Source organism: Tachyglossus aculeatus, chromosome 10 (genome assembly GCF_015852505.1).
Source record: "Tachyglossus aculeatus isolate mTacAcu1 chromosome 10, mTacAcu1.pri, whole genome shotgun sequence".
Classification (NCBI taxonomy): domain Eukaryota; kingdom Metazoa; phylum Chordata; class Mammalia; order Monotremata; family Tachyglossidae; genus Tachyglossus; species Tachyglossus aculeatus.
Window position 1 is genome coordinate 54,264,498 of NC_052075.1, and position 25,292 is coordinate 54,289,789.

The 25,292-nt window shown below is 51.9% G+C and overlaps 1 protein-coding gene across 1 annotated transcript in view; it reads right to left on the bottom strand.

Annotated features, from left to right (window-relative positions):
* Positions 1–25,066, bottom strand: part of SENP1 (SUMO specific peptidase 1) — a 39,705-nt gene extending 14,639 nt beyond the window's left edge. The window contains exons 1-10 of the mRNA XM_038752409.1: positions 25,031–25,066; positions 15,799–15,845; positions 14,185–14,315; positions 13,573–13,663; positions 5,140–5,293; positions 4,791–4,962; positions 2,072–2,175; positions 1,709–1,983; positions 906–960; positions 39–77 (exon numbers count right to left, since the gene is read on the bottom strand). Of these exons, the coding sequence (XP_038608337.1) occupies positions 39–77; positions 906–960; positions 1,709–1,983; positions 2,072–2,175; positions 4,791–4,962; positions 5,140–5,293; positions 13,573–13,663; positions 14,185–14,315; positions 15,799–15,802 (1,025 nt within the window). The 5' untranslated portion in view covers positions 15,803–15,845; positions 25,031–25,066. The remainder of the gene's footprint in view (positions 1–38; positions 78–905; positions 961–1,708; positions 1,984–2,071; positions 2,176–4,790; positions 4,963–5,139; positions 5,294–13,572; positions 13,664–14,184; positions 14,316–15,798; positions 15,846–25,030) is intronic.
* Positions 25,067–25,292: the final 226 nt, after the last annotated feature.

Genomic DNA, 25,292 nt, shown 5'->3' on the forward strand with positions numbered 1-25,292 from the left:
CGGGCCCGGTCCGGACTGAGCAGGGGGGAGCGACTTACAGTTCTTTGATCCATAGCTCGGCCTGGAAGAAGGGGAGGCTGAGGAGGAAAAGTGGGACGGATGAGAAGCCGGCGGCGGGACCGCCGCCCCCCTCCTCCCTGCACCCGCCCCCCGAAACCGGCCCAGAGACCCCGGGCGCCGGCGCCTCAGAGGAGCGGACGGCCCTGGGTGATGGGTGGGCGGCACTGGGAGCCGCGGCCCACCCGGAGAGCCCGGGTCTGGGGACCTCGGCCCCGGAAGGCCCCAGCGTCGCCCGGCAAAGTCGGGGGACGGGAATAAGGAGCCTGGGCGCCGGCTAAACAGAAGCCCGGGCTGGTGTCCGGCCGGGGCTCCTTGCCCATCCGGGTCAGCGCCCACCTTCGGGGGCCGACCCCAGGCCGGGGGCGGAAGGCAGCAGACGGCGGGGCTAGAGCAGTGCCCCGTGCCCCGAACCGGGGCTAGGCTTCCACCCCGGATGGCATTACCAGCCCGGCTCGCGGAGGGAGGGGCTGCCCCCCCGGAGCCACGACAGTGATAAGCATGTTCCCTCACCTCATCCGCCCATCCCACTGGCCTGGTCCCTACTCTCCCTACTCTCCAGCCGGCCTTTCCAAGCCCTCAGGCCCAGACCTCCATGACACCCTGAACCACAAGGACAGGGCTGGAGGGAGGGAGGATGGGGAGGCTGGCCGTGCGGGGCTGCTGCGGTCAATCCGGACGCCGGCCCGCACAGGCCTCTCGCTCTCCACCAAGCACCCGCTACAGGTCTCCCCTGCCTTCCCCGTCCGTCGTGCCCGGTGAGCCCCGGCTGGGGGTCGGGGCCCGCCCGGCTTGAGTCCGGACCCAGAGATTCATTTCTTCCACCTGCCAGTTGAGCCGGGCCTTACCTGGAAGTGGGTGTTTTCGGATCCTTCACCTGGAGCACGATGACCGAGTCGGACCCTGGCCGAGGAAAACCACCTCGTCAGCGGCCGGCACGCGGCTCCGCCCGAGAGCCCAGCGCAGCGTCCCCGGGATGGGCTGGTGGATGGGCCTGGCTCCCCTTGCCCCGGACGAGGCCTCTGCCCTGCGGCCTGCCCACTGCCCTGCGAACTTCCGGGGGGTAGGGCCCGGGCCGGGGGTCCGGCTGCTACTGACAAAGGAGGTCATACCGGGGTGTCTCCTCCCACCCCCGGCCCCGCTCCCTTTTCGGGCACAGTCGGGGGCCTGCCGGCACGGCTGCCAACCTTGGGAAAGGGGGCAGTGAGGGAGATGTGGCACATCAAGAAGGCAGCCAGGCCTGGCCAGCGGACCCAAAGAGGAAGGGGCCCCGTCTAAGCATCCATCACCGGAGCCTCGATTTAGCTTTCTCTGCACCCATTTCCAGGGACCACACCTTCGCCACGGGCCGGGTGCCGCGAGAAAACATCTCCCGTTCCCCACCTGTGCCCGGTCAGCCGGACGGGCCGGGGTGGCCCTCCTCTCCCCGCCCTCCGCCCCCCCAGACCTAAAACAGAACTTGCACGGAGTACGGAGGGAGCCCGGGACCCCGGGGCCTCCTGCTCCAAGACAGGTGGTAGCCACTGCCCACCCGGCGGGCTGGAAATGCCACCTGCGGGTGGGAGCGGGCGGGCTTTGGGATTCGGAAGCCGGGGCCACCCGACTCTCCGGGCACCCCCAGAGCCACCTCATCCGCCCCGGCTCCTTTTACCTTCGGACTGCGCGTTTAACGCCGGCACGTGGTTGGGCCGGGCCGGGGCGGGGCGGTGGGGGGGATGGGGGCAGCTCCCAGAATCCTTGGGTTCGAAGGCGGCTGGGGGGTAGGACGAGGCCGGGTACGGGACGCCGAGCGGGGGCGGCGACCCAGCGTCGGCGGGCCGGTTCGGCCGGGGGTCGGGCCCGACGCGGGGCGGGGCCGGGCCCGGGTCCGCGCTCTTGGCCGGCGGCTCTCTGAACACGCTCGTGCTGGAGCTGAGGCAGCGGGACCTGGCGACGCGAGAAAAGCGGACGTTCGGGGTCGGAAGGGGCCCGGCGGGCCGGGGCGGCGGGGGCTGGGGGGCTGTCTGGGACTCACAGGTGGAGGGGGAATTGCGTGGGGGGCTTGGAGGTGGAGAACTGTTTTCCAGTGACCATCTGCAGCAGCTGTCTGTAAACTTCTCTTTCCTCTTCGCGGACCGTCTGCGGGGGGAGAAGGCCAACAGAAAAAACTGAGCCCCGGCCCGAGAAGCACACAGTAAGGCCAGTGTTCCCCAAGAGCGGCCCCCGCCCGCTCCCGAGGCCTGGGCTGGGAAAGGCGAGGAGGCTCCCGGGAAGGGGAGGGGTGGCTGGGGGAGACACATGTGCGGCCGCACCTCCCCGTTGGCCTCTCGGTCCAGGGGGTCCCCTCTCCGTTCGTTTACAGTTCACGGTATTTCTAAACTCTGTGCCAGGGACCGTACTAGGCGCGAGCTAATCAGGTCGGACGCGGTCCCTCTTCATCCCCGTTTTACAGATGGAGCGACTGAGGTCCGAAGAAGTGAAGCGGCTTGCCCTGGGCCACGCGGAGGAAAAGCGGCAGAGCTGGGATTAGAAGACCGAGCGATCTAGAAATGCCGGACCCGGATCCCCCCTAAATCCTCTGCCGCCTTCTCTTCACCCTGAAACTTTCTGGCCTGGGCGCCCTCGGAGGGGAGAGTTGCGGGGAGGGCCGCCCGGAGGAGGCGGGCTCGGGACAGACCCCGCGAGGAGCGAGGGAAGCCCCTGCAGAGGCAGGAAACAATTATGAGAGTAGGGGACCAGGGGCAGTTAATAATAATAATAATAATGATGACGGCATTTGTTAAGCGCTTACTATGCGCAAAGCACTGTTCTAAGCGCTGGGGAGGATACGAGGTGATCAGGTTGTCCCACTTGGGGCTCACAGTCTTAATCCCCATCTTACAGATGAGGTAACCGAGGCCCAGAGAAGTTAAGGGACTTGCCCAAAGTCACACAGCTGACAACTGGCAGAGGCGGGATGATACAGGAAGCAAGGGGCCTCGGAAAAAACTGTAAAAAAATGGGGATTGAGACCGCGAGTCCCATGTGGGACGGGGACTGTATCCTATCCGATTTGCCTGGATTCACTCCAGCACTTATTACAGTGCCTGGTGAATAATAATAATAATAACAATAATAATAACAATAACAATAACAATAATAATAATAATAATAATGGTATTTGTTAAGCGCTTACTATGTGCAAAGTCCGGTTCTAAGCACTGGGGAGGTTACAGTGGAAAGAGCTTGGACTTTGGAGTCAGAGATCATGGGTCAAATCCCAGCTCCGCCAATTATCAGCTGTGTGACTTTAAGCAAGTCACTTCACTTCTCTGTGCCTCTGTTACCTCATCTGAAAAAGGGGGATTAAGACTGTGAGCCCCCCGTGGGACAACCTGATCACCCTGTAACCTCCCCAGTGCTTAAAACAGTGCTTTGCACATAGTAAGTGCTTAGTAAATGCCATCATCATCATTATTATTATTATTACAAGGTGATCAGGTTGTCCCACGGCGGGCTCACAGTCTTAAGTTCCATTTTTACAGACGACATAACTGAGGCCCAGGGACGTGAAGTGACTTGCTCACAGTCACCCAGCTGACAACTGGCGGAGCTGGGATTTGAACCCATGACCTCTGACTCCAAAGCCCGGGCTCTTTCCACTGAGCCATGCTGCTTCTCTATAGTAAGTACAGAAGTATAGTAGTAAGCGCTTAGTAAATATCAAAATTATTAGTATTAAAGCACTGAGGCGGCCGGCCGCCTCGTGGTGCCAGCCTGTCCCTCCGGACGGCATGGCTACGGGGGCCTCGGGGGCTCTCCGGGCCGGGGCCCGGCACGGGAGAAGAGAAAAGCAGTAGAGAAGCAGCGTGGCCCAGTGGAAAGAGCCCGGGTTTTGGAGTCAGAGGTCATGGGTTCAAATCCCGGCTCTGCCACTTGTCGGCTGGGTGACTTTGGGCAAGTCACTTCACTTCTCTGGGCTTCAGTTCCCTCATGTGTAAAATGGGGATTAAGATTGTGAGCCCCCCGTGGGACAACCTGATCACCCTGTATCTCCCCAGTGCTTAGAACAGTGCTTTGCACATAGTAAGCGCTTAACAAATACCATTATTATTATTTCTCCCCCTTTTAGACTGTGAGCCCACTGTTGGGTCGGGACTGTCTCTGTTGCCAATCTGTACTTCCCAAGCGCTTAGTCCAGTGCTCTGCACATAGTAAGCGCTCAATAAACACGATTGATGATGATGATGATGATGATTAAGAGACCGGAGCCGACGACTCCCTCCTGCCTCAAAGCCTTACTGAAGGCCCATCTCCTCCGAGAGGCCTTCCCTGACTAAAGGAGGGCTCTCCTTTCCTCTTCTCCCGCTTTCTCCTGCATCACCCTGACTCGTTCCCTTTATCCGCCCCTCCCTCGGCCCCACGGCACTTACATCCATATCCCTCATTGATCTATTTCTATTTACATCTGTCTCCCCGACTGGACCGCCAGCCCGTCGTCGGCAGGCAACGCGGCTGTTAGAACAGCCTGCCGTTAGCCCCTTTTAGGCTGTGAGCCCACTGTTGGGTAGGGCCCGTCTCTATATGTTGCCAATTTGTACTTCCCAAGCGCTTAGTCCAGTGCTCTGCACTCAGTAAGCGCTCAATAAATACGATTGCTGATGATGTTGACGGTTCTGCTGTCCTCTCCCAAGTGCGCGATGAGGACGGCCGCCTGACCCACGGAGGGCTCGGGTCGGGGAGCGGACGCCCGAGGGTCCCCGGCCCCGGCTGACCTCTTCGGCCGTGCTGATGAAGCGCTTCTGCGTCTTCTTGGGGCTGAGCAGGGCGCGGCGGCAGGAGCCGGACCAGGACGGGCTCGGGACGGGCTTGATGGGGAAGGTCTTCTCGTAGGCGGACACGAGCGGGTGGTGGTTCGCCTTCCCTCCGAACGCGTTGGACGTCCCGCTGGGGAGAGGGGTCGGGGGCGGTGGGTCGGGAGGCCGGCCGGAGGGCGGGAGGGGTCGGCCATCGCGCCCCGCCCGGGCCCCTTTCACCCTTGATGAGAGGGAAACGGGAGACGGACCGGCCGGGAAGTGGACCTTGGATGCTTCCCGCCCGACACCCCCAACGTACACACCCCACCTGGGGGGCTTGCGGGCCTCGAGGTAGAGGCTGCGGCTGGTCCTCGGTTTCTGCGAGCCCGAGGCGGGGACGGAGCTTCTCCCCTGGCCGTTGGCGCTCTGTCCAAACGTCCCGGCCTCCCCGGACCCCCGGAAACTCTCTGCGGGCGGGCGGTCTGGAAGAGAAGGGGTCCGGGATAATAACGATGGTATTTATTACGCACTTACTATGCGCAAAGCACAGTCTTACTCCCCATTTTATAGATGATAATAATAATGGCATTTGTTAAGCACTTACTACGTGCAAAACACTGTTCTAAGCGCTGGGGAGGTTCCAAGGTGATCAGGTTGTCACCGCTCTCTCACCCTCTTGGATCGCAGCCCTGAGTGGGAGTGGGTCTGATCCAGCCCAGTGCTTAGCACAGTTTATTTATTTATTTTACTTGCACATATCTAGTCTATTTATTTTATTTTGTTAGCATGTTTGGTTTTGTTCTCTGTCTCCCCCTTTTAGACTGTGAGCCCACTGTTGGGTAGGGACTGTCTCTATACTTGTACGTATCTAGTCTATTTATTTTATTTTGTTAGCATGTTTGGTTTTGTTTTCTGTCTCCCCCTTTTAGACTGTGAGCCCACTGTTGGGTAGGGACTGTGTCTATACTTGTACATATCTAGTCTATTTTATTTTGTTAGCATGTTTGGTTTTGTTCTCTGTCTCCCCCTTTTAGACTGTGAGCCCACTGTTGGGTAGGGACTGTCTCTATACTTGTACATATCTAGTCTATTTATTTTATTTTGTTAGCACGTTTGGTTTTGTTCTCCGTCTCCCCCTTTTAGACTGTGAGCCCACTGTTGGTTAGGGACTGTCTCTATACTTGTACGTATCTAGTCTATTTATTTTATTTTGTTAGCATGTTTGGTTTTGTTCTCCATCTCCCCCTTTTAGACTGTGAGCCCACTGTTGGGTAGGGACTGTCTCTATACTTGTACATATCTAGTCTATTTATTTTATTTTGTTAGCATGTTTGGTTTTGTTCTCCATCTCCCCCTTTTAGACTGTGAGCCCGCTGTTGGGTAGGGACTGTCTCTATATGTTGCCAACTTGTACTTCCCAAGCGCTTAGTACAGTACTCTGCACACAGTAAGCGCTCAATAAATACGACTGATTGATTGATTTATGATTATCTCTCCCAGAGCCCATCCCCGGGAACTCCCATGCCCTCAGTAAGTTCCTCCCTGAATGGCCCCAAGTGACCCCGAAGTGGCCCGAAGTGGGGAGGTTACAAGGTGATCAGGTTGTTGTCATCATCATCATCAACTGTATTTATTGAGCGCTTACTGTGTGCAGAGCACTGTACTAAGCGCTTGGGAAGTACAAGTTGGCAACATATAGAGACAGTCCCTACCCAACAGTGGGCTCACAGTCTAAAAGGGGAATAATGATGGCATTTATTAAGCGCTTACTATGTGCAAAGCACTGTTCTAAGCGCTGGGGGGGTTACACGGTGATTAGGCTTTTAGACTGTGAGCCCACTGTTGGGTAGGGACTGTCTCTATGTGATGCCAATTTGTACTTCCCAAGCGCTTAGTACAGTGCTCTGCACATAGTAAGCGCTCAATAAATACGATTGATTGATTGATTGATTAGGCTGTCCCACGCGGGGTTCACAGTCTTCATTCCCATTTTACAGATGAGGTAACTGAGGCACAGAGAAGTTAAGTGACTTGCCCAAAGTCACACAGCTGACAACTGACGGAGCCGGGATTTGAACCCATGTCCTCTGACTCCAAAGCCCGGGCTCTTTCCACTGAGCCACGCTGGGGGGGGGCTCAGTCTTAATCCCCATTTTATAGATGCGGTAACTAAGGCCCAGAGAAGTGAAGTGACTGGCCCAAAGTCACACAGCTGACAGTTGGAAGAGCCGGGATTTGAACCCAGGACCTCGGACTCCAGAGCCCGGGCTCTTTCCACTGAGCCACGCTGCTTCTCCACTATACCATGCTGCTTCTCACTAGCCCCGACACCCCTCTCACTGGCTCGTGGGCTGAGAGAGACCCTTTCCACTGAGCCACGCTGCTTCTCTATCTGTCTCGGGGCCCCACCGGACCCGTGGGGTGGGAGAACGGAGGCCGCAGGGTGGCCGCTTGGCCGGGGCCGGGTACCCCCCGGCTCGGCAGGGAACTCAGCCCACCCCTTTTTTCCGATCATTATCATCAATCGTATTTATTGAGCGCTTACTATGTGCAGAGCACTGTACTAAGCACTTGGGAAGTACAAATTGGCAACATCTAGAGACAGTCCCTACCCAACAGTGGGCTCACAGTCTAAAAGGGGGAGAAAGAGAACAAAACCAAACATACTAACAAAATACTAACCAAAGTAAATAAATAGAATAGATATGTGCAAGTAAAATAAATAGAGTAATAAATAAGTACAAACATATATACATATATACAGGTGCTGTGGGGAAGGGAAGGAGGTAAGATGGGGGGGATGGAGAGGGGGACGAGGGGGAGAGGAAGGAAGGGGTTCAGTGTGGGAAGGCCTCCTGGAGGAGGTGAGCTCTCAGCAGGGCCTTGAAGGGAGGAAGAGAGCTAGCTTGGCGGGTGGGCAGAGGGAGGCCATTCCGGGCCCGGGGGATGACGTGGGCTGGGGGTCGATGGCGGGACAGGCGAGACCAAGGTACGGTGAGGAGGTTAGCGGCGGAGGAGCGGAGGACGCGGGCTGGGCTGGAGAAGGAGAGGAGGGAGGTGAGGTAGCAGGGGGCGAGGGGATGGATGGACAGCCTGGAAGCCCAGGGTGAGGAGTTTCTGCCTGATGCGCAGATTGATTGGTAGCCACTGGAGATTTTTAAGTGCGTACCGGACACCGCGTTAAGCGCTGCGCTAATCACGTCGAGCGCAGCCTCCGTCTCCCACAGGGCTCCCACTCCTAACCCCCGTTTCACGGATGAGGCAACCGAGGCCCAGGGAAGCGAAGCGACTCGCCCAAGTTCACACGGCAGGCAGGCGGCAGGGATTAGAACGCAACTCCACGAGGGGTTGGCTTGGGCTCCGCTTCTGACCCTTGGATAGCCACACGACCGCTTTCGGCGCTTCACTCGGAACTTCCAGGTCATATTTGCCAGGCTGGGGACAGGCTCTGCCCACCATTCATCCATCCATCAATCAATCAATCGTACTTATTGAGCGCTTACTGTGTGCAGGGCACTGTACTAAGCACTTGGGAAGTCCAAGTTGGCAACATATAGGGACAGTCCCTGCCCAACAGTGGGCTCACAGTCTAAAAGGGGGAATCTGCCCGTGCAGGCAGATTTTGAGCCTCCCGTGGGACAACCTGATCACCTTGTAACCTCCCCAGCGCTTAGAACAGTGTTTTGCACGTAGTAAGTGCTTAATAAATGCCATTATTATTATTATTATCTATAAAATGGGGAGTAAGACTGTGCGCTCCATGTGGGATAGGGACCGTATCCAACCCGATTATGTATATATACCTGTATATATGTCTATATGTTTGTACATATTTATTACTCTATTTATTTATTTTACTTGTACATATCTATTCTATTTATTTTATTTTGTTAGTATGTTTGGTTTTGTCTCCCCCTTTTAGACTGCGAGCCCACTGTTGGGTAGGGACTGTCTCTATAAGTTGCCAATTTGTACTTCCCAAGTGCTTAGTACAGTGCTCGGCACACAGTAAGCGCTCAATAAATACGATTGATGATGATGATGATGATTACCTTGAATCGACCCAGCGCTTAGTACAGTGCCTGGCACATAGCAAACACCTAACAAATACCAAATGAGAGAGAGAAAGAGCACAAGCGTTCCCCCTTCTAGACCGTGAGCCCGCTGTTGGGTAGGGACCGCCTCTACATGTTGCCGACTTGGACTTCCCAAGCGCTCAGCACAGTGCTCTGCACACAGTAAGCGCTCCATAAATACAACTGAATGAATGAATGAAAGGGCCCGAAAGCCACGAAGCCTGGGATCCGATTCCAGGTTGGTGACGGAACCCCTCTGGGCCTCGGTCTCTTCATCTGTAAAACGGGGATAAGATACCCGCTTCCTCTCACCCTCTTGGATCGGAGCCCCGAGTGAGAGTGGGTCTGATCCAGCCCAGTGCTTACCACAGTTTAGGATTATCCCTCCCAGAATCCATTCCAGGGAATTCCCATGCCCTCAGGAAGTTCATCCCTGAACGGCCAGAAGTGACCCCACTGGGACGCGGAGTCCCCTCCCTGTCGGGGCCGCCATTCCCCTTCTCATTCATTCATTCAATCGTATTTATTCATTCAATCGTATTTATTGAGCGCTTACTGTGTGCAGAGCACTGTACTAAGCGCTTGGGAAGTCCAAGTTGGCAACATCTAGAGACGGTCCCATTTATTGAGCGCTTACTTTGTCCCCTCGACCACGCTGGGGGCTCTGGCCCGTGACTCCTAACGGCAAGACCACCTCTGCCGTGAGCGAATCAATCCACGGCATTTACTGAGCGCTGACCGCGTGTGCAGAGGACGGGACGGAGCGCTCGGGAGAGGACACTACTACAGAGCTGGCCGATCCGATCCCTGCCCGCAAGGAGCTTCCTATCTAGGAGCCGACTTTTCTATCAATGGATAAATTGCAGATACAGACGTGAGCGGGGTGGGGCTGAGGGTGGGCTCCTTTCCTGTCATCCCCTCCCCACAGCACCTGTCTATATGTTTGTACAGATTTATTACTCTATTTTCCTTGTACATATTTACTATTCTATTTATTTTGTTAATGAGGTGCATCGAGCTTTATTTCTATTTATCCCGATGACTTGCCCCCTGTCCACATGTTTCGTTTGGTTGTCTGTCTCCCCCTTCTAGACTGTGAGCCCGTTGTCGGGTAGGGACCGTCTCTAAATAATAATAATAATAATAACGGCATTTATTAAGTGCTTTCTATGTGCACAGCACTGTTCTAAGCGCTGGGGAATCAATCAATTGTATATATTGAGCAATCACTGTGTGCAGAGCACTGTACTAAGCGCTTGGGAAGTCCAAGTTGGCAACATATAGAGACGGTCCCTACCCAACAGTGGGCTCACAGTCTAGAAGGAAGTTACAAGGTGATCAGGTTGTCCCACGGGGGGCTCACAGTCTTAATGAAGCAGCGTGGCTCAGTGGAAAGAGCCCGGGCTTTGGAGTCAGAGGTCATGGGTTCGAGTCCCGGCTCTGCCAATTGTCAGCTGGGTGGCTTTGGGCAAGTCACTTCACTTCTCTGGGCCTCAGTTCCCTCATCTGTAAAATGGGGATGAAGACGGTGAGCCCCCCGTGGGACAACCTGATCACCTTGTAACCTCCCCAGCGCTTAGAACGGTGCTTTGCACATAGTAAGCGCTTAATAAATGCCATTATTATTATTATTATTAATCCCCATTTCACAGATGAGGTCACTGAGGCCCAGAGAAGTGGCTTGCCCAAAGTCACACAGCTGACATTTGGGGGAGCCGGGATGGGAGCTCTGACTCCAAAGCCCGGGCTCTTTCCCCTGCTTCTCTTGGACTTCCCAGGCGATGTTCTGCACACAGTAAGCGCTCAGTAAATACGACTGAATGAATAAATTCATTCCCAACCAATCCCAGGGTGATCCCGGATCGCCCGCTGAGGTTAGAGCGCCCCCTGGAGGGTCCTCGGGATGGGGAAGACCGTGGGCTACTGGCGGGGAGGGGGTGGCTACCTGACTGTCAGGGGCAGCCAAAAAGTCTCCCCGGGGGCCTACCGTTTCCCTCCACCTCCGGCTCGGCCCCCGCCGGACTGTACGTCCCCGACTCACCACTCTCTCCCATCATCATCAATCGTATTTATTGAGCGCTTACTATGTGCAGAGCACTGGACTAAGCGCTTGGGAAGTCCAAATTGGCAACATCTAGAGACAGTCCCTACCCAACAGTGGGCTCGCAGTCTAAAAGGGGGACACAGAACAAAACCAAACATACTAGCAAAATAAAATAAATAGAATAGATATGTACAAGTAAAATAAATAAATAAATAAATAAATAGAGTAATAAATATGTACCATCATCATCATCAATCGTATTTATTGAGCGCTTACTGTGTGCAGAGCACTGGACTAAGCGCTTGGGAAGTACAAATTGGCAACGTACAGAGACGGTCCCTACCCAACAGTGGGCTCACCGTCTAAAAGGGGGAGACAGAGAACCAAACCAAACATACTAGCAAAATAAAATAAATAGAATAGATATGTACAAGTAAAATAAATAAATAAATAAATAAATAAATAAATAAATAGAGTAATAAATATGTACCATCATCATCATCATCATCAATCGTATTTATTGAGCGCTTACTATGTGCAGAGTACTGGACTAAGCGCTTGGGAAGTACAAATTGGCAACGTAGAGAGACGGTCCCTACCCAACAGTGGGCTCACCGTCTAGAAGGGGGAGACAGAGAACCAAACCAAACATACTAGCAAAATAAAATAAATAGAATAGATATGTACAAGAAAAATAAATAAATTTTATTATTTTTATTTATTTTTATTATTTTTAGACTGCGAGCCCACTGTTGGGTTGGGACTGTCTCTATGTGTCTCTATGTGTTGCCAATTTGTACTTCCCAAGCGCTTAGTACAGTGCTCTGCACATAGTAAGCGCTCAATAAATACGATTGATGATGATGATAAATAGAGTAATAAATATGTACAAACATATATACATATATACAGTGCTCCCAATCACTGGGTACAGCGCTCCGCACAGGGCGAGTACGCTATAGACGCCACCGGCGGATCAACGGACAGCGCTTCCTGAGGGAAAACGCCCCGGACGGGAAGCCTTTCCCAACTGCCACTGGCCCTCGTCCTGCCACGCTCCGGTGGGGAGGGGGTCCAGGCCGAACGCTCCCGGGAGAGCCGAGGGGTTTACAAAACTGTATATAACTCTGAGCTATACCCTAATGTATATTCTATACCATAATCAATCGTATTTATTGAGCGCTTACTGTGTGCAGAGCACACCTTACTTAGTATATATAATTACTCCCCCTTTCAGACTGTGAGCCCACTGTTGGGTAGGGACTGTCCTCTATATGTTGCCAACTTGGACTTCCCAAGCGCTTAGTACAGTGCTCTGCACAAAGGAAGCGCTCAATAAATACGATTGATTGATGTTATAATAATAACATATTACCTATAATACATTATAGGGTAGTTTTAACTGCAACTATATAATAATAATGATAAGGGCATTTGTTAAGCGCTTACTATGTGCAAAGCACTGTTCTAAGCGCTGGGGGGGCGGATACAAGGTGATCAGGTTGTCCCACGGGGGGCTCACAGTCTTCAGCCCCATTTTCCAGATGAGGGAACGGAGGCACAGAGAAGTTAAGTGTTAAGAAGTTAAGTGAAGAAGTTAGGAGGAGCAGCGTGGCTCAGTGGGAAGAGCCCGGGTTTTGGAGTCAGAGGTCATGGGTTCAAATCCCGGCTCCGCCAATTGTCAGCTGTGTGACTTCGGGCAAGTCACTTCACTTTTCTGGGCCTCAGTTACCTCATCTGTAAAATGGGGATTAAGACTGTGATCCCCCGTGGGACAACCTGATCTCCTTGTAACCTCCCCAACGCTTAGAACAGTGCTTTGCACATAGTAAGCGCTTAATAAATGCCATTATTATTATTATTATTAAGTGACTTGCCCAAAGTCACACAGCTGACAAGCGGTGGTGCAGGGGTATGTAACTATAAGTACATACAAACTATATATATATGTATATGTATGTATATGTATATGTGTATATGTAGTGAAGCAGCGTGGCTCGGTGGAAAGAGCCCGGGCTTTGGAGTCAGAGGTCATGGGTTCAAATCCCGGCTCCGCCAATTGTCAGCTGTGTGACTCTGGGCAAGTCACTTCACTTCTCTGGGCCTCAGTTACCTCATCTGGAAAATGGGGATTAAGACTGTGAGCCCCCTGTGGGACAACCTGATCACCTTGTATCCCCCCCAGCGCTTAGAACAGTGCTTTGCACATAGTAAGTGCTTAACAAATACCACCATCATCATGTATATATAATATACATATCAAATATCATATATATGCCATGTGTATATCATATCTATCTATCTATCTATCTATCTATATATATATATATATATATCACTCCGATATAATCAGTGATTCAATGATTGAACTGTTATATAATCTGATTGAACTGTCATATTGTCCTCTCCCAAGCGTTTAGTGTAGTGCTCTGCCCGTGGTAAATGCTCAATAAATACCACTGATTGATTGATTGATTGATTGATTTGGAGACAGCCCCCGGGGTACCGTGAGAAGCCACCTGAGGGGCAGAACCGGTGGCCGTTTTCGCAGCGTGACAGTCCGGCTCCCGCAGACGCAGACTCCGGCAGGGGACCCGCCGGGGAAGAGACGGGCGGGAGACGGGCGGGTTGGCGGCTCTACCTGGGTAATAGCTGGCGGTGTAGGCGGCGGCGGCATTCCGGCCGGAGCAGGGGAAGGAGTGATCCACATTCCCGGGCCTGGTGGGGAAAACCTAAACCGGAACGGAGAGCCGGGGGGAGAGGGCCGGACAGACACGGAGACAGACAGACGGACAGAGCACGGTGGGCTGACTGGATCGCCCGCCCGGGGCGGCCGGTCGGAGGGAGGCAAATCTGGGAGGATCCCGCCCCCGGAGGGTCCTCCCTCTACCCCCTTAGACGAGCCCCGCTGAGCCTCCCCGGGCCTCAGTTTCCTCTTCTGGAAAACGGGGCCGAGAGAAACTGGGAGCATCGAGGGGGACGGAGACCCACGTTCGATCCCGTATCCGCCCCGGCCTCCCAGCTCTCCGGCCACCTCGGGGGAGATGGCTAGCGGTGGTGCCGGACCTCTCCCCACCGCCGGCCCCCAACCCGACCCACAGATCTGGGTGGCAGGGCACGGCGAGGCTCGGGGTGGCAAAGGGCGCCAGCCTGGGGCGGAATTTCAACTTTTGGCTCCTTTGGGCCGCGAAAGCCAGGTCCTGGCTAGCAGGCCCTGGGGTTTGGGGGGGCAGGGGGTGTCAGACACTCAAACCTGGTTAGGCCGGCACGAGGGCCGGTCCCCGGGGAACCCCGCCGGCGGCCCCGGGCAGCTCTTGAAGGTGGTGCTGTGGTTTGCCAAGGTGACCTCCTTGGCTTCCATGGTCATGGTGTCGGCGAGCTCCTCTGGAGGGAAGGGCCGCGGTCACCGCTCCGCACGCCGTTCCCCGGGAGCCCGGCCGGGCAGAGAGAGACGCGGAGGGGCCGATCCCCCCAGCATCCGCGCACGGCGGAAGGGGGGTCCCCGGCTCCGAGGGAGGGTCCCCTTGGGTGAGGCTGGGAACGGTGGGGAGGGAAGGGGCCGTTCGCGTCCCTCCTGGAAGCTTCCCCACCCTCCCCTGGGTCGGCTCTGAGGACAACCCAAGCGCTTAGTCCAGTGCTCTGCACACAGGAAGCGCTCAGTAAAAACGATTCAATGAATGAATGAATGAATGAATGATGGCCTTTATTAAGTGCTTACTCCAGACTGAGCCCCTTCCTTCCTCTCCCCCTCGTCCCCCTCTCCATCCCCCCCATCTTACCTCCTTCCCTTCCCCACAGCACCTGTATGTATGTATATATGTTCGTACAGATTTATTACTCTATTTATTTAGTTATTTATTTATTTTACTTGTACATATCTATTCTATTTATTTTATTTTGTTAGTATGTTTGGTTTTGTTCTCTGTCTCCCCCTTTTAGACTGTGAGCCCACTGTTGGGTAGGGACTGTCTCTAGATGTTGCCAATTTGTACTTCCCAAGCGCTTAGTCCAGTGCTCTGCACATAGTAAGCGCTCAATAAATACGATGATGATGATGATGGTACATATTTATTACTCTATTTATTTATTTATTTATTTTACTTGTACATATCTATTCTATTTATTTTATTTTGTTAGTATGTTTGGTTTTGTTCTCTGTCTCCCCCTTCTAGACTGTGAACTCGCTGTTGGGTAGGGACCGTCTCTACATGTTGCCAGCTTGTACTTCCCAAGCGCTTAGTCCAGTGCTCTGCACACAGTAAGCGCTCGATAAATACGATTGATTGATAGATTGATCAATCAATCTTACCTCCTTCCTCCTTCCCTTCCCCACAGCACCTGTATATATGTTTGTACATATTTATTACTCTCTTTATTTATTTATTTTACTTGTACATATCTATTCTATTTTGTTAGTATGTTTGGTTTTGTTCTCTGTCTCCCCCTTTTAGACTGTGAGCCCACTGTTGGGTAGAGACTGTCTCTATATCTTGCCAACTTGTACTTCCTAAGCGTTTAGTCCAGTGCTCTGCACATAGTAAGCGCTCAATAAATACGAATGATGATGATGATGTCTCCCCCTTCTAGACTGTGAGCCCGCTGTTGGGTAGGGACCGTCTCTATGTGTTGCCGACTTGGACTTCCCAGGCGTTTAGTCCAGTGCTCTGCACACAGTAAGCGCTCAATAAATACGATTGATTGATTGACAACAGGAAGGCTCCTTCCTCTGCCTCGGGGAGTCCTTCTGATTCCCGGGCCCAGGCTCCATCCACTAGCCCACGCTGCTTCCCGTTTTCAGTTACTCCCGGGCCTCAAGGGGCCCCAAGACGCAGGCCCCCCGCCCACCCCGCCTCAAAGGCCTCCTTACCCATGTCCGGCCTCCTCTCATCCCAGTCCTCGGCCGGCGGCGGAGTCCTGGAACAGAAGCAAGCGCTTAGTACAGTGCTCTGCACGTAGTAAGCGCTCAATAAATACGATTGATAATGAAGCAAGGAGACGGGGGGGAAGGGATCAGAGAGGGGCACGGCCCGGGCTCTTCCCGGAGCTCAGCGCGTGTCCCAGGCCGGACGGAGCCGCCCCTCGGACTCCTTCATTCAGTCGCATTTATCGGGCGCTTACTGTGCGTGCAGCACCGTACTAAGCGCTTCTAGACTGTAAGCCCACTGTTGGGTCGGGACCGTCTCCTTATGCTGCCAACTTGTCCTTCCCAAGCGCTTAGTCCAGTGCTCTGCACACAGTAAGCGCTCAATAAATACGACTGATCGATTGAGAGTACGCTACAACAATAAGCAGACACGCTCCCTACCCACGACAAGTCAGAGGTCATGGGTTCAAATCCCGGCTCCGCCAATTGTTAGCCGTGTGACTTTGGGCAAGTCACTTCACTTCTCTGCGCTTCAGTTGCCTCATCTCTAAAATGGGGATGAAGACTGTGAGCCCCACGTGGGACCTGATCACTTTGTAACCTCCCCAGCGCTTAGAACAGTGCTTTGCACATAGTAAGCGCTTACTAAATGCTATTATTATTATTATTTGGAGTCAGAGGTCGTGGGTTCAAATCCCGGCTCCGCCACTTGTCAGCTGTGTGACTTTGGGCAAGTCGCTTCACTTCTCTGGGCCTCAGTTCCCTCATCTGGAAAATGGGGATGAAGACTGTGAGCCCCACGAGGGACAACCTGATCACCTTTACTATTCTATTTATTTTAATTTGTTAATATGTTTTGTTTTGTCTCCCCCTTCTAGACTGTGAGCCCGCTGTTGGGTAGGGACCGTCTCTAGATGTTGCCAACTTGGACTTCCCAAGCGCTTAGTACAGTGCTCTGCACACAGTAAGCGCTCAATAAATACAATTGACTGAATGAAGAATTGTTACCTCCCCAGCACTTAGAACATTGCTTTGCACATAGTAAGCGCTTAATAAATGCCATCATTATTATTATTATTATTATAAATAAGCTATTGATAATACGCAATTTAAATGTATACCCTCCCTAGTATATCATATCAAAAATCAATGGGATTTATTGAGCGCTCACAGGGTGCAAAGCACTGTACTAAGTGCTGGTGACAGAAAAATCCAAAAGAGTTGGCGGGAAGGTTCTCAGACCATACGCAGCTTGTCAAGCCGTCATCGATCCATCATATTTACTGAGCACTTACTGTGTACTTAATAAATGCCATCATTATTACTATTATTATTATAAATAAGCTACTGATAATACGTAATTTAAAGGTATACCCTCCCTAGTGTATTGTATCCAAAATCAATGGGGTTTATTGAGCGCTCACAGGGTGCAAAGCACTGTACTAAGTGCTGGTGAGAGAAAAATCCAAAAGAGTTGGTGGGAAGGTTCTCAGACCATACGGAGCTTGTCAAGCCGTCGTCGATCCATCGTATACTGAGCGCTTACTGTGAGCTTAATAAATGCCATCATTATTATTATTATTACTATAAATAAGCTATTGATAATATGTAATTTAAAGGTATACCCTCCCTAGTGTATTGTATCCAAAATCAATGGGGTTTATTGAGCGCTCACAGGGTGCAAAGCACTGTACTAAGTGCTGGGGAGAGAAGAATCCAAAAGAGTTGGCGGGAAGGTTCTCAGACCATACGCAGCTTGTCAAGCCGTCATCGATCCATCATATTTACTGAGCACTTACTGTGTACTTAATAAATGCCATCATTATTACTATTATTATAAATAAGCTACTGATAATACGTAATTTAAAGGTATACCCTCCCTAGTGTATTGTATCCAAAATCAATGGGGTTTATTGAGCGCCCACAGGGTGCAAAGCACTGTACTAAGTGCTGGTGAGAGAAAAATCCGAAAGAGTTGGCGGGAAGGTTCTCAGACCATACGGAGCTTGTCAAGCCGTCGTCGATCTATCGTATTTACTGAGCGCTTACTGTGTGCTTAATTAATGCCATCATTATTATTATTATTATTATAAATAAGCTACTGATAATATGTAATTTAAAGGTATACCCTCCCTAGTATATCGTATCCAAAATCAATGGGGTTTATTGAGCGCTCACAGGGTGCAAAGCACTGTACTAAGTGCTGGTGACAGAAAAATCCAACAGAGTTGGTGGGAAGGTTCTCAGACCATACGGAGCTTGTCAAGCCGTCGTCGATCCATCGTATTTACTGAGCGCTTACTGTGTGTTTAATAAATGCCATCATTATTATTATTATTATTATTATAAATAAGCTATTGATAATATGTAATTTAAAGGTATACCCTCCCTAGTATATCGTATCCAAAATCAATGGGGTTTATTGAGCGCTCACAGGGTGCAAAGCACTGTACTAAGTGCTGGGGAGAGAAAAATTCAACAGAGTTGGCGGGAAGGTTCTCAGACCATAAGGAGCTTGTCAAGCCGTCACCGATCCATTGTACTTACTGAGCGCTTACTGTGTGCTTAATAAATGCCATCATTATTATTATTATAAATAAGCAATTGATAATATGTAATTTAAAGGTATACCCTCCCTAGTATATCGTATCCAAAAATCAATGGGGTTTATTGAGCGCTCACAGGGTGCAAAGCACTGTACTAAGTGCTGGTGACAGAAAAATCCAAGAGTTGGTGGGAAGGTTCTCAGACCATACGGAGCTTGTCAAGCCGTCGTCGATCCATCGTATTTACTGAGCGCTTACTGTGTGCTGGGCACTGTACTGACCGCCTGGGAGACGACGATGCAATATATGTTGCCAACTTGGGCTTCCCAAGCGCTTAGTACAGTGCTCTGCACCCAGTAAGTGCTCAATAAATACGACTGATTGATAACGCTTGGGATATATGCAATATATGTTGCCAACTTGGGCTTCCCAAGCACTTAGTACAGTGCTCTGCACCCAGTAAGCGCTCAATAAATACGACTGATTGATAGGGCTGATAGACATTCCCTCCCCACAAGGAGTTGATCGGTCAGTGGTATTTACTGAGCGCTTACCTTGTGCAGAACACGGACTTACAAAACGCTTGGGATAGATGCAATATATGTTGCCAACTTGGGCTTCCCAAGCGCTTAGTACAGTGCTCTGCACCCAGAAAGCGCTCAATAAATACGACTGATTGATAGGGCTGATAGACATTCCCTCCCCACAAGGAGTTGATCGGTCAGTGGTATTTACTGAGCGCTTACCTTGTGCAGAACATGGACTTACAAAACGCTTGGGACAGATGCAATATATGTTGCCAACTTGGGCTTCCCAAGCGCTTAGTACAGTGCTCTGCACCCAGTAAGCGCTCAATAAATACGACTGATTGATAACGCTTGGGATATATGCAATATATGTTGCCAACTTGGGCTTCCCAAGCGCTTAGTACAGTGCTCTGCACCCAGTAAGCGCTCAATAAATACGACTGATTGATAGGGCTGATAGACATTCCCCCCCCACAAGGAGTTTATCGGTCAGTGGTATTTACTGAGCGCTTACCTTGTGCAGAACACGGACTTACAAAACGCTTGGGATATATGCAATATGTGTTGCCAACTTGGGCTTCCCAAGCGCTTAGTACAGTGCTCTGCACCCAGTAAGCGCTCAATAAATACGACTGATTGATAACGCTTGGGATATATGCAATATATGTTGCCAACTTGGGCTTCCCAAGCGCTTGGTACAGTGCTCTGCACCCAGTAAGCGCTCAATAAATACGACTGATTGATAGGGCTGATAGACATTCCCTCCCCACAAGGAGTTGATCGGTCAGTGGTATTTACTGAGCGCTTACCTTGTGCAGAATATGGACTTACAAAACGCTTGGGAGAGTTACAGCAGTGTTGGCACTGATCTCAAGGCACGTACGGTCTAGAGGGAGACTGCACTCTCCCCAAGCGCTTAGTACAGTGCTCGGCCCGCAGGAAGTGGTAGGAAAGCCACTGCTTGCTGCTTCTGGTAACTGGGGTACTGGCGCTTAGAACAGTGCTTTGCACATAGTAAGCGCTTAATAAATGCCATCATGTTTGGTTTTGTCTCCCCCTTTTAGACTGTGGGCCCACTGTTGGGTAGGGACTGTCTCGAGATGTTGCCAATTTGGACTTCCCAAGCGCTTAGTACAGTGCTCTGCACACAGTAAGCGCTCAATAAATACGATTGATGATGATGATGATGATTATGAAAGGGAGGTGACACCCAGGGCGGGGCGGGAGTCCAAGAGAAGCGGTTAGGTGGGGTGACAGGAGGGTGTGTACGCTGACTCCGGGAAAGGGCGGGATCCCTGCATCCCAACGCCAAACTTCCTTCTGCCCCCCGGAATTCCAGACAACCCAACTCCCTCCCTTTCTAATAATAATAATAATAATAATAATAATAATAATCATAATGATGGCATTTAGTAAGCGCTTACTATGTGCACAGTACCTGTATATATTAAGACTGTGAGCCCCCCGTGGGACAACTTGATCACCTTGCATCCCCCCGGCGCTTAGAACAGTGCTTTGCACATAGTAAGCGCTTAACAAATACCATCATTATTATTATTACATATGTCTATATGTTTGTCCGTATTTATTACTCGATTTATTTTATTCCCCACTGAAGGGAGTGGGAGAAGAGGCCTCCCCCTCCTTACCTCCTTCCCCTCCCCACCGCACCTGTATATATGTTTGTACAGATTTATTACTCTATTTTACTTGTACGTATTTATTCTATTTATTTTATTTTGTTAATACGTTTTGTTGTCTGTCTCCCCCTTCTAGACTGTGAGCCCGTTGTTGGGTAGGGACCGTCTCTGTATGTTGCCGACTTGTACTTCCCAAGCGCTTAGTCCAGTACTCTGCACACAGTAAGCGCTCAATAAATACGACTGAATGAATGAATGAATGCTTAGAGCAGTGCTCTGTACATAGTATGCGCTTAACAAATACCATCATTATTATTATTATATATGTATATATGTTTGTACGTATTTATTACTCCATTTATTTTATTTGTACATGTTTATTCTATTTATTTTGTTTTGTTAATACGTTGGGAAGCAGCGCGGCTCAGTGGAAAGAGCCCGGGCTTTGGAGTCAGAGGTCGTGGGTTCTAATCCTGGCTCCGCCACTTGTCAGCTGGGTGACTTTGGGCAAGTCACTTCAATGAATCAATCAACCAATCAATCATATTTATTGAGCGCTTACTGTGTGTAGATCACTGTATTAAGCGCTTGGGAAGTACAAGCTGGCAAACTGGGCCTCACTTCACTTCACTGGGCCTCAGTGGCCTCATCTGGAAAATGGGGATGAAGACTGTGAGCCCCACGTGGGACAACCTGATTACCTTGTATCTACCCCAGCACTTAGCACAGTGCTTTGCACATAGTAAGAGCTTAACAAATGCCAACATTATTATTATTATGTTTTGTTCTCTGTCTCCCCCTTTTAGACTGTGAGCCCACTGTTGGGTAGGGGCCGTCTATGTTGCCAACTTGGACTTCCCAAGCGCTTAGTACAGTGCTCTGCACACAGTAAGCGCTCAATAAATACGGATTGAATGAATGAACGAATGCAAAGCACTGTTCTGGGGAGGTGACAAGGCAATCAGGTTGTCCCACGGGGGGCTCACAGTCTTCATCCCCATTTTCCAGCTGAGGGAACTGAGGCTCAGAGAAGTGAAGTGACTTCCCCAAAGTCACACAGCAGACGTGCGACGGAGCCAGGATTTGAACCCACGACCTCTGACTCCAAAGCCCGGGCTCTTTCCACCGAGCCACGCTGCTTCTCAATAATGATAATGCCTTCTTCAATAGGAATATTGAATATTGTATATATGTGTATATGTTTGTACATATTTATTACTCTATTTTACTTGTACCTATCTATTCTATTTATTTTATTTTGTTAGTATGTTTGGTTTTGTTCTCTGTCTCCCCCTTTCAGACTGTGAGCCCAATGTTGGGTAGGGACTGTCTCTATATGTTGCCAATTTGTACTTCCCAAGCGCTTAGTACAGTGCTCTGCACATAGTAAGCGCTCAATAAATACGATTGATTGATTGATTGATTGAATCATTACGGTATTTGTTACGCACTTACTACGTGCCAGGCCCTGTCCTAAGCGCTGGGGTGGCTACAAGCAAATCGGGTTGGACACAGTCCCGGTCCCACGCGGGGCTCCCGGTCTCAATCCCCAATGCCTCAGTCGTGTTTATTGAGCGCTTACACTGTGCTGAGCGCTCTACCAAGAGCCTGGGAGAGTCCAGTCCAAGAGAATTAGCAGACAGGCTCCCTGCCCACAATGAGCTGACCGTCTACGGGGGGAGTCGGACGTGAAAATGAATAGGTAACATAAAAGCAATCAATCAATTGTACTTATTGAGCGCTTACTGTGTGCAGCGCACTGTACTAAGCGCTTGGGAAGTCCAAGTTGGCAACATATACAGACAGTCCCTACCCAACAGTGGGCTCACAGTCGAAAATCCAAAGAAAGGTACGTGAGTGCTGTAGGCGTCTACAACCTTCCTATCGTTTTCAGTCATTCAACCGTATTTACTGAGCGCTTACTGTGTGCAGAGCACTGGACTAAGCGCTGAGGCGGGCGGAGAATTTTCCTTCTGTTTCCCTTCCCCTCCCCTCCTCCTCTCCCTCTGCTGCTTCCCAATCCTTCAGTGGAGGTTACTGAGCGCTTACTATGTGCAGAGCACTGTACTAAGCGCTAGGGAGAGGCTGGAGGCCAGGAGGTCCCCTCCTCTTCCTTCCCCTCTGCTGCTTCTCAATCCATCAGTGGTAGTTTTTGAGCGCTTACTATGTGCAGGGCACTGTACTGAGCGCTGAGGCGAGCGGAGTACAGCAGTGGGGAGAGGCTGGAGGCCGGGAGGTCCCCTCTTCCTCCTTTTTCTCCCCCTCTGCTGCTTCTCAATCCATCAGCGGTAGTTAATGAGCGCTTACTATGTGCACAGCACTGTGCTGAGCGCTGTGGAGAGCAGAATACAACAGTGGGGGGAGGCTGGAGGGCGGGAGGTCTCCTTTTCCTCTCTCTCGGCTGCTCCTCAATCCGTCAGCAATAGTTACTGGGCGGTTATTAAGTACAGAGTGCTGTACTGAGCGCTGGGGAGAGCACACTACAGCAGTGGGGAGAGGCTGGAGGGCGGGAGGTCTCCTCTTCCTCCTTTTCCTCTCCCTCTGCTGCTCCTCAATCCGTCAGTGGTAGTTATTGAGCGCTTACTATGTGCACAGCACTGTGCTGAGCGCTGGGGAGAGCAGAATACAACAGTGGGGAGAGGCTGGAGGGCGGGAGGTCTCCTCTTCCTCCTTTTCCTCTCCCTCGGCTGCTCCTCAATCCATCAGCAATAGATATTGGGCGGCTACTATGTACAGAGCACTGTACTGAGCGCTGGGGAGAGCACACTACAGCAGTGGGGAGAGGCTGGAGGGCGGGAGGTCTCCTCTTCCTCCTTTTCCTCTCCCTCTGCTACTCCTCAATCCATCAGTGGTAGTTATTGAGCGCCTAATATGTGCACAGCACTGTACTAAGCGCTGGGGAGAGCACACAACAACAGTGGGAAGAGGCTGGCGGCCGAAAGGTCTCCTCTTCCTCCTTTACCTCTCCCTCTGCTGCTTCCCAATCCATCAGTGGTAGTTATTGAGCGCTTATTAAGTACAGAGCACTATACTGAGCGTTGGGGAGAGCACACTTCAGCAGTGGGGAGAGGCTGGAGGCCGAAAGGTCTCCTCTTCCTCCTTTTTCTCTCCCTCTGCTGCTCCTCAATCCATCAGCGGTAATTATTGGGCGGCTACTATGTGCACAGCACTGTACTGAGTGCTGGGCAGAGCACACTCCAGCAGTGGGGACAAGCTGGAGGCTGAAAGGTCTCCTCTTCCTCCTTTTCCTCTCTCTCTGCTGCTTCTCAATCCATCAGTGGTAATTATTGGGCGGTTACTACGTACAGAGCGCTATACTGAGTGCTAGGGAGAGCACACTACAGCAGTGGGGAGAGGCTGGAGGCCGAAAGGTCTCCTCTTCCTCCTTTTCCTCTCCCTCTGCTGCTCCTCAATCCGTCAGCAATAGTTATTGGGTGGTTACTATGTACAGAGCACTGTACTGAGCGCTGGGGAGAGCATACTACAGCAGTGGAAAGAGGCTGAAGACCGAAAAGTCTCCTCTTCCTCCTTTTTCTCTCCCTCTGCTGCTCCTCAATCCGTCAGCAACAGTTATTGGGCAGCTACTGTGTGCACAGCACTGTACTGAGCACTGGGGAGAGCACACTACAACAGTGGGGAGAGGCTGGAGACCAAAAAGTCTCCTCTTCCTCCTTTACCGCTCCCTCTGCTGCTTCTCAATCCATCAGTGGTAGTTATTGAGCGCTTATTAAGTACAGAGCACTGTACTGAACGTTGGGGAGAGCACACTACAGCAGTGGGGAGAGGCTGGAGACCAAAAAGTCTCCTCTTCCTCCTTTGCCTCTCCCTCTGCTGCTTCTCAATCCGTCAGTGGTAGTTATTGAGCGCTTATTAAGTACAGAACACTGTACTGAGCGCTGGGGAGAGCACACTACAGCAGTGGGGAGAGGCTGGAGACCAAAAGGCCTCCTCTTCCTCTTTTGCCTCTCCCTCTGCTGCTTCTCAATCCGTCAGTGGTAGTTATTGAGCGCTTATTAAGTACAGAACACTGTACTGAACGTTGGGGAGAGCACACTACGGCAGTGGGGAGAGGCTGGAGGCCAAAAGGTCTCCTCTTCCTCCCCCTCTGCTGCTTCTCAATCCATCAGTGGTAATTATTGGGCGGCTACTACGTACAGAGCACTATACTGAGCGCTAGGGAGAGCACACTACAGCAGTGGGGAGAGGCTGGAGACCAAAAAGTCTCCTCTTCCTCCTTTTCCTCTCCCTCTGCTGCTCCTCAATCCATCAGTAGTAGTTATTGGGCGCTTATTAAGTACAGAGCACTGTACTGAACGCTGGGGAGAGCACACCCCAGCCGTGGGGAGAGGCTGGAGACCGAAAAGTCTCCTCTTCCTCCTCTCCCTCTCCCTCCGCTGCTCCTCCATCCGTCAGCAATAGTTACTGGGCGGCTACTCTGTGCAGAGCGCTGTGCTGAGCGCTGAGGCGAGGCGAGGCTGGCCCGGCCCCGCCCCCTCCCCGCCGCCCGCCGCCCGTCACTTACCGAACCGGCCCCCGCCGAACCCGGAACCGCCAACCGACGACCGGAAGTCACCCCCGGGCGGCAGGGAGGGAGGGAGGCCCCTTCCGGTCGGGGTGTCCCCGCGCTCCTCTTCCCCCACCCCTCCGCGCGGCCCTCGCGCGCACGCGCACCCCCTCGCCGCCCATTGGCTCCCCGCGGGGACGCCAGCTTCCGGACCCCCACGGGCCCTTCGCCCGCGCGCCGAGGGTTCCGCCGCTCCCTCCCGTCCCCCCAACAGAAGTCC